Source organism: Camelus bactrianus, chromosome 9 (assembly GCF_048773025.1).
Source record: "Camelus bactrianus isolate YW-2024 breed Bactrian camel chromosome 9, ASM4877302v1, whole genome shotgun sequence".
NCBI classification, from domain to species: Eukaryota; Metazoa; Chordata; class Mammalia; order Artiodactyla; family Camelidae; genus Camelus; species Camelus bactrianus.
In genome coordinates this window covers 59,224,651-59,238,701 of record NC_133547.1, presented here as the reverse complement: position 1 = coordinate 59,238,701, position 14,051 = coordinate 59,224,651, and the positions used below count along the sequence as shown (strand labels likewise).

The following is a 14,051-nucleotide window of genomic DNA, read 5'->3' as shown; positions in this document are numbered from 1 at the left end:
AAAGATGCAAACACATCAAGCAGCTGTGTGTGTGTGTGTGTGTGTGTGTGTGTGTGTGTGTGGTTTCCCAGTTAGCACCTTAAGACACTTGAAACATGATCTTTTTTCTCCTGGGACCCAGGTTGAGGGTGGGGGAGGGCTGGGTGCTGCCTCAGTTAGGGCCGCAGCTGTGAGCCTGGCCTCTGATTCTCCTCCCCTCTCCTTCCCCGCAGTGGGCGGTGAGATCCCCATAGACATGCGGCTCGGGGGCGGGCAGCTGGTGTCGGAGGAGCTGATGAACCTGGGCGAGAGCTTCATCCAGACCAATGACCCGTCGCTGAAGCTCTTCCAGTGCGCTGTCTGCAACAAGTTCACCACGGACAACCTGGACGTGCTGGGGCTGCACATGAATGTGGAGCGCAGCCTCCCCGAGGACGAGTGGAAGGCCGTGACGGGGGACTCGTACCAGTGCAAGCTCTGCCGCTACAACACCCAGCTCAAGGCCAACTTCCAGCTGCACTGCAAGACAGACAAGCATGTGCAGAAGTACCAGCTGGTGGCCCACATCAAGGAGGGCGGCAAAGCCAACGAGTGGCGGCTCAAGTGCGTGGCCATTGGCAACCCCGTCCACCTCAAGTGCAACGCCTGTGACTATTACACCAACAGCTTGGAGAAGCTGCGGCTGCACACGGTCAACTCCAGGCACGAGGCTAGCCTGAAGCTGTACAAGGTAAGACCCAGGCTGTCTGGCGGGAGTGGGTTGGGTCCCTGGGTGACCGGGAGGGCTGCTGAGTTGGTGTCAGGCTGGGGACCTGATGTTGGAAGGGGACCTGGCGCCCGCTTCGTCAGGAAGCTGCAGCATGGTGGCAGGCTTCAGCTGGGAGCTGAAGGTTCTCTTTGAGGGTGCCCCACCTGGGGCGCAGGTTTTGTTCGCAGTGGCCCGGTACTGTATGTTGTTCCCCTTGTGGCCCACAGTCTTGGGAGCTGCCTTTTCCCGCACTCACCACTGCTCTTTCCCTAGTTCTGGCTTCACCTTTGTGCCGCTGTCTCTTCCCTATCTCCTGCAGTCTTTCTCTTCTCCTTTTCCACCTGGTTGTTCCCCTTTTTTTAGTCTCTTCTCTCCTGGATGCCCCTTGTGGTCCTCTGTTGATTTGTTCATTCACTCATTCAACGGATACACTTTGAGTGCCAACTGTATACCAGGCCCTGTTCTGGGCACATGCCTTGCCTACATCCAAGCACAAAATAGACAGTCCCTGCCCTGCTAGAGCTTCCGTTCTTTTTGGGGGGAAGAGTGATGAGCACGATGAATAAATTATATGGTAGGCTAGAAGGTGGTAAATGCTGTGGGGAAAAACAGGGTCAGGTAAGGGGCCCCCTTGTTTTTTTCCCCTTTGCTTCCTATGCCCCCTGCCTCCTTTCTCTTCTTCGTGCTTAGATTTTCCTTCCTTCTTCCAAGGTTCTCCCACCCTCCTCCTCCTCTTCCTCCTCTTCCTCCGTCCTCTCTGCCTTGCCGTCCTCCCCGCCCCCTTCATCCTTTCTCTCCCTCCGCAGACTAGTGAGGAGGAGGAGGTGCTTGGATACTGTAAGTAGTCCTTGCACTCGCACGGCAGAATTGCTCCAGACGTTTCTATTGATTTTCACTGGACTTAAAGCCTCACCTTTTTCTCTAATCATCCCATAATGGCTTTAGTATGAACAATCAGGTACAAATCGCCATAAATCTGCCCAGCCTCCCTCCACGTCCCTTCCACGCCCTCTCCCTCTTTTCCCGCTTCCCTCCTTTTTATTATCAGTCTCTCCTCTTTCCTTTCACACTGATGCCCTGTCTTTGGGCTAGTGGGTGCTGAGTTCCTCCTGGCCCTGAGCTACTGTAATCCCCTTTCTGCTTGTGGTGATTTTAAATGGAGACTCCAAATGAGGAGGACTCTGCTCCTTTTCCCATGTCGGCCTCTGCCAAGATTGATACATGTAATTTATTTTACAGTTGCTTGTTCTCAGCTTGTTGAGAGGCCTGGGTAATGTGCATGTGAAAACATTCTAGGGAAAGGAGAGAAAGTGGGCATGAGGTAGTGGGAATAGAATGTTCTGGAATTGACCGCTGACTCTGGCAGGGATGGGCTCGAGCAGCATGGAGGGGAATGTCTGGAAACCAAGCAGCTGACCCACCCCCTTGTCCTAAGAGAACTTCACTGGATGGCTTGGCCGTGTGCCGCCCCTGAAAGGAAGGCTCCTCGCCACCAGTTTAAATCGGTGGTCTTCACCGGCCACAGGGTGGTGCCGGTGTGGTCGCGAAAACCTGATGGAGAAACCGGTGGAAAAAAAAGTTTCCAAAGGACTCAGCTGAGCAGTTAGGACGAAGGACTGGGTGTGGCCCTGGAAGGTTGTGTGTAGCTTGGGTGAAGGTCGTCCAGAGGTGGTGTGAAGATGGCCTCGTCCACCTGAGGAAAAAGATTGCCTTTTTGATCATAAAATGCATGGGGCGGTCATTAACTCTTAGCACCACGGCCTCCAGTGAGAGCAGACCAGCCCTGGGCTTTGCTTCCAAAGGGCCTGCCTGGAACCTGGAGGAGTTGCTAAGGATACCTTGTCGGTCCCCAGACTCGTCCCCTGGTCACACCTGGAGAGCAGGGTGCCTGTGTGTGTTCCATCCGTGCTCTGCTGAATGAACTCTGGGCAGGCACTCAGCCTCCCCTGCCTGAATTTGCTCATCTTTTTCTTTTTCTTTTTTTGTAAATATGGAGAAAATTCATGCTCAAAAAAGGCAGCATAGTGGCAGGGCCATGATTGTGGGGGTGGGGGTGGGGGCAGGAGAGAGCGTGGGAATCAGTGCTGGAAGGAGAGGTGCCGGGACAGGGCGTTGGGCCGGCGCGTCCCAGGGTGACCCCCGCCCACTCTCAGGGCAGAACTCCCCGTGTCAGGAGCCAGAGGTTGCTGACTGGTCTCATTAGTCCTTGGGTAATGAATGTCCCCGTGGCTCTCCCACCCACCCCTGGATGTGGCCCGGAAACTGGCTGTTTCAGTGTCTGCCCCAGGCCTTTCTGTCCCACAGTGTGACTCAGACCAACTTCTCTGGCCACCAAAGGGGGTCCCTCTCACAGGGTCTCGCACGTCCTCGGACCTGGGGTGGGGATTGGAGGTGGCTGGAGAGTCAGTTTTTCTCTAGGCCCTGGTGTGGCCTGTGGTAAATGGAGATTGATTGCATGTTATTTTTCCTCTTGCTAATGTAATCCATTAGCCCAGCACATGCATAATCAGTTTAGAGCACAGTTAACTGGATATAATCGAGTTCTTGACTGTCTGCTAGAGAAACAGCTCCAGATGCTGCTGACCCGGGGAGGCACCCGGCTGCTCACACACGGCCCTCCTCACTCACCCCTTCCCCACAGCCCCCTACCCCTACCCTGCCCCGGCTTGGCTCCCTGGCAGATTACTCAGTATTGGCCAGGGAGACACCCACGCTTGCTTCCTGCGGCACCTACTCACGTGGCCATGATGTATCTGACTTCCTCCTGGGTCTCCCACCGTCTCCCCTCCTCTTCCTTCTTCTCGGTGGAGACGGAGCAGCGGTCTCGGGAGATGGAAGCAGAAGTGTGGCTTTCCAGGCTGTCATTTGACCTCACACCAGTCCAGAGTCACTTCTCTTGGTGTTATAAATACTGGGACATATGTTGCTAGATTAGGACTGAGCTGTCTGAAAGCATGAGATAATTTCTAATCCAGACACGAGAGAAGGCTGGGCTAATCTACAAAAAGGAAAAACTGGCGATACTGTCTCTTGCCCAGAATTGTCTCGTTTTGATTATTGTGTGAGAGCAGTTTTTAAATTGAGATTAATGTTCATCGAGTTCTTCCTCCCTGCCTCCTGGAAATGAAGGAGAGCTGGGGGTGGGGGCAGAGGGTGGCTGGAGAGCCCTGGGCATCAGATGGAAGCTGTTTCCTTTTCTCTGGACCCCCTGATTCCTTTTGTGACAAGCTCGTGATTGAGTTCCCTGAGTCTTTTTTTTTTGGTCTCAAATAGTGGTGGGCTCTGGCCCAGCCCCCAGTGGTCACATGTTCACATCCTCACAGCTGCTGTTAGGGGGCGCTGGGGTTGATCGACACAGCGGGAAGGCTAGGGGCCCCTGTGAAGCTTCGAGGTTGGGCTCTTGATTTTTTGTCTATAGTGATTCATCTGAACCAGAATGGAAGCGTGTTGTGGAAAAGGTACTTGTCTCTCTTAGAACTTGAGCTCCAGAACGTGCGTCCCAAGCTCACTGCTTTCCCACGTCAAGGTACCACTCTTCTCTTAGAGGACCTGCTCCCAGGCCCCAGCCTCCCACCCCTTACACCCACCAACAGCGCAGTGCTCTTGCTTGTCTTAAATAGAGGGGCAGCAGTACTGATGCACATCTGCCCTCCCCTCTCCTCCACGCTAGCACAGATCCTGAGTCCAGTGTGTGGGTTCAGAGCTAGTGCGAGCTCTTCTGTGTTTATCTGGACTTCCATGCTATGTGGCATCCCCAGTGAGCTCTCCAAAATTTGTAGTGTTTTCTGCTTGGGGGAGGAGGGTGCAGAAAGGGCAGTTGGCGATCAGTGCACACCTGCCAACGATTAGAATCTGGTTTTCACTTTGATGTTTTTCTTCACCTGAGAGTCATTGGAATGGAAATCCATCAACTTTAGCAGATAGATTAAGACCCCAGCAGAATCTATTACTCAAACAGTTCCCAGCTGAGTTTCCTTTGATTGGGCCCAGCCTGAAGATTTCATATTAATCTTCAATAATGCACAAGGAAGATTGTCCATGACAGAGTAGGGTCTGGGTCTCATGCGAGCTGTGGTGGCCCAGCTAGGCAGAGGGTGAGACACCAAGTCTGCTTGGCTTCAAGCAGTAGGAGGCAGACTGGGGCACCAATTGACTGAAAAATACCCCAGTTCTCCACATTCTCCACTTTGATGCTTGTCATCCTTTTGAGATTAAGCGAAGCAGAAGGAAGTAAGAAACCCTCTGTCAGACTCTGCATTACTTTAGAATCTACCCTCTTAGTTCTTTCCCTGATATGTATGAAATTCAGGGTTCATTCTCTCAGCAGGACAATAAATTCATGGTAGGATGGATGGACAAATCAGAAGATGCACAAGACAGCAAAGGTCTGGTTTGTAATTTACATTCTTCATGCTCCTTTTTGGGTGCGTGGGGCAGCAGGGCAGGGGTCTCAGGGGACAGCTGCATGCTTCATGCCCGTAGATGGTGACTGGCAGCCTTGGTCTTGCTTGGAAAGCAAAAAGCCTAAATGCTCTGGTGAGCCGTGCCTCCCTCCTCGTGCTTTCCGCCCCCGTGCGGCTGCATTTTGGGCGCACTGGTACAGGTGTCATCTGGTTTACATTGTCATTCTGGAACCAGTTTCCTCAAGCCTTGTTTTCTCATTAGGACCACTGTTTTTTTTAAGTGCATACTTCTGCCTTCTCTCCATACCTTGATGCCTTCAACCAAAAATGAAAGGAGGGGAGTGTTTTCCTGTGGTTGATTTAGAAGGTGTGAAAAGCCAGATGTTTTGGTAAATTTTAGCACGTTTTGCCTTCATGCCCTCCATCTTCTGGAGCAGCTGGGGGTCTGAAGTTCATTTCCCCTGCCTGATGGCTGGATTCACGGGATGGGGGCTCTTGGGGCTGGGCTGGGAGACTGCATTTGGGCCGCATGGTTATCACCCGGAGAGCCTGGGTGGGCTCTGGCAGTATTTCTGGCCACTGGTTAACTTCATGGGGACTCTTGGAAGGTTGAAAGATTAAATATTTTTTGGAGGCAGGGCTTGTGTTGGGACAGATTTAATCCTTGACTGCTGGAGGAGCTAAGGCCAACATATAATGTAGGAATGTGGGGCCAGTCAGCGCAGTGTGAAAGGGAGACCTCAGTGCACTCTTGCCCTCCCTCCAGAACCATCCTACCTTCACCTGAATCCCTCCAGTGGGGATTCTTTCATTCAACACATTCATTCAGCTGATTGGCTTTAAGCTTTGCCCAGATCCCTCTGGTTACTATATTATACACACCCTCAATTCAAAAAGGTTGGGTCATTGTCACCTTTTGGCTCCACACTTTAGATACCAAATAATGGAGTTGAAATCTTATTAAATATGCCCATTTTTTAAAAGTCTAGTACTAAATTTGCCACCTGTTGAAAAATCAGTTTTATAAACATTAACCATAACACTCTTCCCCCTTTTTTCCAAATGCTTTTAGTATTTTTGTTTTCTCTTTTTTACCTCTGAATCTTTTTTTGTGGATGTAAAGAACTGATCAGACTCCCTTAGAATATTATTGTATTCTTAATTATTTCTTACAATATTAGCATTCCATGTTTACCTCAAGTATAAGCTAATAATAAAATGTGAACTCCTTTTTTAATGGTAAGAATTATTAGTATGAGTTATGCGTGTTCACTGAGTATACAAGGAAATAATTATCAGCCTAATCCCACCATGCAACAATATATTTTTATTTCCTTCTTTCTGCATTGTAACATAGGCATCTTGCAAAATTGGAATTATGTTGCCTGTATACAGTATTGCACCTCAGCCCTTTCTCATATCTTTAAGTATTTTTCAACAATTTTTTAATGGAAGTCCTCTTTCTCCTTTCTGATTCTGCCTGCCAGAAGCGAATCACTGTTATGCTTAGATCATCTCCCTTTGGTTTCTCTGTGTGCATATGGATGGAAATAGGTGTGTGTGTGTGTGTGTGTGTGTGTGTACGTACACATACCTACTGTTCACTTAAGAGATCTTTATAGACACACGCTATGCTTTTGGCTTGCTTTCCTCATGTAACTTCCTAACATTGAAAATCATTTCAGGTTATTACCTGTTGATCTAGTTCTCTCTTTTTAACAGCCACATAGTTTTCCATTTATTGACCAGTTCCTCACTGATGTCTATTTCAGTCACCTGCAGTTTTGATCCTATAGGCAATGAGGTAGGGAACAGATGAGGATGTATGTCTGTCTATACTTGTGCTGTTCCAGGGTGTCAGGCCCATAGATAGAGTACTTTCTAATGGCCCTTCAGAAAAGAAGACCCTTTTAGAATATTATTAACATTATTAAGAACATTTTAAATATTGTTAAATTTTAACTACTTTAAATCTTTTAAACATTTCAAGTATTAAGAACATTTTATCCCCTCCCTACATTAGGTGATCTTCAAACCCCCATGTGGGGGACCAACACAATGTTATTTTTCTGTTTTCATCAGATAGGCAAATTTGTTCCGATATGGGTCTCTCTCATTGTTAGATAGGGTGAACATTGTTGCATGCACTTATAGAATTTTGAATAAGTGTTTGAATTTCTTTTGTGGCTTTCCTGTTCAAAGCCTTTGACCTGTATTCATTCATTCATTCATTATTCCTTGGGGGAGGGCATTGTTCTTTTTTCTGATTGATTTGCAAGAGTTCTTGGTTTTTCAGGGCCAACGTTCCCTCGTGTGCACTGGATGCTGCGGTAGTTTCTCTCATTAGTCTTCAACCTATGGACACGTTTCATTTGTATGTTATCCAGGCTGCACATCTGTTTCTTCATGCTTCTAACTCTTCTCTTTTCCCTGGGAGGCTCTCTCGCTGCTGACGTTACAGAACAATTAAAGTAACAGCTAGCACCTATATGACACTACAAGCCAGGTGCTGTTACACCGGCTTTACAGGCATTACTTGATTTAATCTTAATTCACCTGTTTTCAGATGGGGGCAGCCGAGGCAGAGAGAGGTACAAGTCACAAACCAGTGAGTGTTGGTGGAGTCTGGTTGGCAGGTTGGCTCCACTTGGCTGATCGTTTTTTCAGTGCTTCCTGCCCCCATTTCAGACCTTAATCTGTGAGGCATGTATATTGTGTACAGTACGTTGTAGGACTTGGTTTTCGTGTGTTGTGTGATTCAGGACTGGATTTTCTTTCAAATTGGATGCTTGGTTGTCCAGCAACTTCTTAAATAGCCATCCTTTCCTTGCTGATTCGACACGCCACGTTCATCGTCCCCCAGTCTCTACGTCTCACAGAGCACCTCTCGAACACACTGCAGATTGGGATCAGTCCGAGCGCATTTACGGAGTATTGTTTATTGAAAGCACTGAGGAGCAAGAAGAGGGAACAAGGACATTGCTCTTTTCCAGGCATGTAAAGCCCAGTGGATGAGGTTACTTCCTCTCCTTTTCCTCTTCCTCTCCAGCGTGTTCCCCGGGGTGAAGTTTCTTGGAGTAATTAACCTTCTTCAAATTCACCAGGATGAGAGAGTCTCCAGGAGAGATGGGGGCTTGAGAGAGGGACCGCATTTTTTAAATTATTTTCTAATGGAGACTTTGGGTCTCACAATTTATTTAAAAAAAAAAAAAAAAGACAGAACAAATACTGGACGTCCTAGAAGTTCTCTTTTCTGAAGTTCTTATTCGGATAGCATGGAGATCGCATGGCTGTGTCTGCTCATTTCCAGGAGGAACTGTTTTCAGCTACAGGTGATGAGTCTCCTTTTGGATTCCAAAGGTGTGCCATGGCCCCTGATTCAGGCTGAGGAACAGGGAGGTCTGATTTCAGAAAATGTGGTAACTACCGCCTTGTCAGAATGAAAGCCTCCCACCGCCCCTCCCCGTGCCCCACAAATGCTTGAGCTCAAAGCCCTAGGCCTTCTTGGGAAAGAAAACTCTCAGACTATCTGCCCCTCCAGCCCACCCCCGTGTAGCAGAGTAAGCTGCACTGCTTGTAGAGTTCTCTGCACAAATGCCATCTGCCGTCTTAGGGGTGGTCTGTAACCCTTAGGAGAATTAGCATACTGCCTTGCCTTCGCATTCCAGAAACACTCCATGTGTCACAGTTGCTCCAGGTAAACCCAGTCCAGAGGGAAGCAGTGCCAGCCAGCAGGGGGCAAAGGCGTGAACCCAATTTTGAGTCCTTGCAACTTGCTTAGGACATGGACTAAAAGGGTGAATTTGAATACATTTAGCCCTAACAGGGGTTTCTGGTTTTTTGTTTTGAAAGGGAAATTGTAAGGGAACAATTAAGCATTGTCAGGAACATTGTCAGAAGACTAGAGTTTTTAAATAATTACATGATACATTTGAAGCATGGTCTATTCCTTTTTCAATATAACTTGAAGCTATAAATTCTATTTAAGTGTAGGGTGGGAAGAGCTGTTGCTCTGAAAACCATTTTGGTAGCACTAACTGAGTCGTTTTATATTTAATATTTAATAAAATTAGGTTTCCAGCACTTTTTTTTTTAAGCAGTCAGGGTGTAGGGTGAACATTAAAAATGTTAAAGCCAAAAAAGCCACTGCTCACAGAAATGTTGGCGGTTATTGAAACCAGCCAAGTCAGGCTGGTGCCCCTGAGGAACACTGAAAATACCACAGCAGGGGCCTCTGGGTCAAGTTGCCAAATTTAGCAAATAAAAATATGAAATACCCAGTTAAATGTAAATTTCAGAAGAACAAAAAATACTTTTATGGTAAGGATGTACCATAAAATGTAAGTATGTTTACCACCTGAAATTCACACTTACCTGAGCATCCTGTGTTCAATCTGGAAACCCTTCCTCTGGGTGGTAGAGAAGTTCTTCAGTAGTGTCCTGCCAGCTGGCCCGACGGGAGCTCTATAAAGAGAGATAAGTCTCTTCCTTGTTGATAAAGTATCTTTTTAAAAAATGCGTACTAAGAAAAGGAGACCGTCACAAATGACTCTAATGGTGACTTCCAGTTTTTGTTATTTATAGAAAACTGTCACATCAGATTTTCACATTTTCTGCATTAAATCAAGTGCTTTTCCTGTAATGAAATCTGAAATTTTCTGGATCCAGATGTTTGTTAAAATTTACTTTTCAATCACTTTTTCATTATTTCCTTTAATTGAAGTGCTTTCATGTCACACCACGAGACGGACGGCAGGCTGCCCAGTTCAGTCTGTCACAGCTTTGCCGGATGCTTCAGCTGGGCTGAAGCCCCTTGCTCATGCTTGGGCTCCCTGGGCCTCCTCCTGCCATGATTTGTATGTGATAGAAGTTCACAGTCCTTGAGCGATGGCTGTTTTACGTGTGCCTGCCGCACACAGAACGCTAATGGGAGACGCTGAAAGTGGATTTGAATTGGGACTAATCATCAGAAATGATTAAGGAACCTTCTCTAGGGTCTATATCCTCATTCCGTAAAAGACAAACAAGTTAGAAGGTTAGAAATGTTTATCTACTGATGGTATTTGATTTGTAACCTGTTAATTAGCAGGGCAGGTTCCTAGACTCAGGACGGGGGCCTCCAAAGCATATCTGGTCTCTTAGGTCAACAGCTGTAACCAACATTTGTTTGCCGGGACAGCCTGTGCATTGGAATTGCAGAGAGAATGTCTCATCTACATCTTACTGCTGTTCCTGCTCTGTCTCCCTCTCTGGCTACAGATTCCTTCTTGAAGATTGTTGGACCCTTGTAACCACTTCTGAGGGGACCGCTGGACTTCCCTGGGTGACCTGTCACACCAGGTGGTACTTGCTTTCCTGTTAGAAAGCAGGGCACAGGGACCTCCGCCCGGTTCTGTGATGGGAGGTGACCCTGCACCTGTCACCTTGATTTGCTGTCCTCCAGCATTTCCCCGGTGTTGTCTCTGGGACACAAATAAATGGGAAGGGGATTTCTCCCCCCGTCAGCAACATTTCTTGAGTGCCAATTTAGTGCTGAGCCCTGAAGTGGGGTTTTTGTCTCAAGCTCATGAATCTTGTAGCATATTCTTTAAAAACCTCTTTTGCATAGGGAGCTCTCTCGGTGAGCAGCACTTGTCACCTCTGCTGTCCATACTCTGTGACCGGGACCCTGATTCCCGCACTTTTCTGTTCACCTTGCACGTGGCTCTTTCTTCAGAGCCAGCGTCCTGTTGGAACAATGCCCGGGGGCGTGAGCAGATACCATATGTGGTTCCAAGTTAGGAGAAGATTATTTTTCTGAAACACCTGGGGCACACAAGTCCTACCTGTGTGGGGCTGGGACCTTTTTCTGCTGTCCCCTTACTTCCTTTATGCCTGCTTCCTGCCAGGAAGCTGGAAAGATCCCGTAAGTAACCACCGCCTTGGTGATGTCTGTGCTCCTCCGACAGCTGGGGAGGACAGAATCCTGCATGACCTCGGGGCTTTTCCAGCAGGATTCCCCCGCACCCCCCCCCCCCCCGTAAGTGTCAGAGGAGCAGCGGTGTCCCCAGCTGGTGTTGGTCATGCGGTCTTGTGCACACGTGCAGATTGTACTCACTCGGTTCAGTTTTGGCTTTTATGTGACTGCATCTTAGGGCCTTTGGGACAGTGGGAATGACAGTGACGGGGTTTGGTGTTTGCTCCCTGGCCCCCTTTGGCCCTAAGGAGGGAGGACCACGTCCCTGCAGGGGTCCTGCAGATGAGATGCCTTTGCTCCTGAAGATCCAGGGGAGGCTCTCATTTTATTTACGGTGGAGATTGTGCTAGAGGAGTGACCCCGTCTATCTTTAGAACATGTTTTGCTGACTTAAAATAGGGCTCGTTTGAGTTCCAGACTCTTTACGAACCTTTGACTGTCATGGGATAGGAAGGTTCTCTGAGCAGCCTCACGTGTTTTCCTTCCGCTTAGGAGATCTGTGCGTGTGGGGGGGATAAAGGATCCCCACGCCAGGGTGGTGTGCAGGGTAACCTACCCACCTCTCCTGGGCCTTCGTGTTTCTTTCCCGTCTACCACCAGCTCTCTTGTTTTCTCAAAGACTTAGAGGTGGAGGGAGCCCGGGGAGCATTCCTGCGTTCTTCCAGTCAGCCCAGCCGGCAGGCGGAGGGCCGGGCCTGTGATCCCCTCCGTGCCCTAGATGTGAGTCAGCGAGGGTGGCTGTGCAGACAGCTGTGGTTTAGGAAGCCCCGTGGGGAGCGACTTGGCTGGCGGCATCTGCTCATGTGTGTTTGTTCCACTTCTGGTTCTCAGATTGGGTCCAACCATTTTTATTTTATTTTATTTTATTTATTTTTATTTTTTGCCCAGACTGAGTTCCTGTTAGTGATGGCTGCAACTGCCAGCATGGCAAGACTGGACCGCTTCTCCAGGGACTTGGTCCAGTCTCGTCACGTCCAGCTCTAAATCCATACCCCGCTCGCTCCATCCGCATCATCTTGCCATGATGATTTGCATCTTTGGGACTTTGGTGCTTTGAGTTTATGCAAAGTTCAGACTGGGCATCTTCGCGTTTGTTCTGAGGTGCTGAGTTCCTGGGTCGTTTTTCAGGGGCTGACTTTCCCTCTCTGACATCTGCTCCCAGAGGACCCAAAAGTCCCCTTGACGCTTCTTCTGCATTCTCAGTGCCTCCCTCACACGCTGTCACATTCTTTTCTCCTTTGCCTGGCCTGCTGTGTATTCCTCTTGGAGCGGCATTTGGAATAAAATCTCACCTGGGGGAGTCTGAGACAGCAGCGGCAAATCCCAACTCCACCGAGGGGGCACTAATTACACAGCTAATTAATCCAACAGATGTCATTGTAAATGCTCGTTTCTTCCTCATTTGGATCTACGTCACTGAAATAGGCTTTGGGCTCTGTTGGAAATGTCTGTCTTTTTTTTTTTTTTTCTCATCAGGCTTTAAGGGATAGTGTGTTTCCTGTTCTGCCTTTATGCCCTGGTGACACATCCCTGGTTTTCCAAAAAGCTCTCCCCACTGCTGCAACCACAGATGGTATCTCTGCTCTAAGTGCGTGTCTTACCGTTTGGCACCGAGCTGGTCTCTGTGTCATGGGTTAGTTTGTTTCTCCAACTGCTTTCTCAGCCTCTTACAGGACGGACTGCCTTGACCAGTGTGTCTCTCTCGAGAATGCAACAAGACAGGCAGACACCCACGGATGGTCAGCAGTTTCTTTCCCTTCACTTGCTTGTCCTTCCTGAAAGCAAGTCTGTTTGCGATGAACGTAGCTGAAGAGTGTTGGAAAGACGCCGTTTTGATATCTGGTTAAAGAGTGTGGAACACCCGTGATTTGGTTAGTGAAACCGGACCATCCACAGACGGGACGGAAACGGGTTCCTGGAGGTGGTGTCAGGAAGCAGCGGGGAGAAGGTGTTTTCTGTCCCTCCCCCCTCAGCGGTAGGAATGGAACAGACAGGATGTAAGGGGCCGGGGGACACTGTGGGGCAGCGCTGGTGGCCCTGGACCTCAGGCTGGCAGCCTGTGCTTGCAGAAGCTGACCTATTCTTTGTGGGGGCGCCGCCCCCGCCCAAGGCCGCACTGTCTGAGTTCTCTTTGCTGACGCCCCCGTGCCCTCCAGCAGTCACGCCCACCTGTGAGTGACCTCACCAAGTCCCCTCCTGGCTTCAGTGACACCAGTCTCCTGGTTTGTCTGCTCCGTCTCTGGCCCTTCTCCCTGGTCTCCCTGTTGGCTTCTCTTCGATTACTTTAGGGTAAATGTTGGAGTCCCCGTGGCTTGACTCAGGTCCTCTTCTTTTTTCTACTTGTAATTCTCTCCAACTGTCTTGTTCAGTCTGTGCTTTTAAACAACGCCTCCCTTCTGATGACCCTGGAATCTCTGTCTAGAGCCCTTCACCCCCCTTTTTACCTGCCTCCCTACTGACATTTCTGTTCGAATGCTGGGTAATTGACTCCTCGGACTTTGCGTGGCCTAGAGAGAAGTCTCAGCACCTTAGAAGTCCCTAGCCCCTTTCTCGCCGGGCTCCCACATCTTGGTCAGGACCACTGCCAGTCTACCATTTGCTCAAGCCGGAAAGCTGGGGATGACCGCAGGCCACCTCTTTCTTTTCGTTCCCTGTAGCCAAACCATCAGTAAGTCCTGTTGGTTCCACCTTCAGAATGTTTCCCCCACCTTCCCTGCTGTCTCCCACCATGTCAACTCTCCCCCTGCTGCTACTCTTGGCCCTTAGAATCCACTCTCCATACGGTGATTTCACAAGGAGGAATATCAGGTCATACTGCTTCCCTGCAAAGACTCAATTGCTTTCTGTCCTGCTTGAAATAGAAGCCCCAACCTTTTCACCCTGGCTTACAAACCTCTTTGTGATCCAGACTCCACCCACCACGCCAACCTCGCCTCCCCACACCCTCTCCTCTGCCCGCTCCCCT

General features: G+C 49.0%; 1 protein-coding gene across 8 annotated transcripts in view; it reads left to right on the top strand.

Annotated features, from left to right (window-relative positions):
- The window catches only part of ZFHX3 (zinc finger homeobox 3), a 237,038-nt gene that overhangs the window by 90,232 nt on the left and 132,755 nt on the right, over positions 1 to 14,051 (top strand). For all 8 annotated transcript variants that reach the window (XM_074370501.1, XM_074370498.1, XM_074370496.1 and 5 more), the window contains one exon: positions 213 to 709. In XM_074370501.1, coding sequence (XP_074226602.1) covers positions 213 to 709 — 497 coding nt within the window. The remainder of the gene's footprint in view (positions 1 to 212; positions 710 to 14,051) is intronic.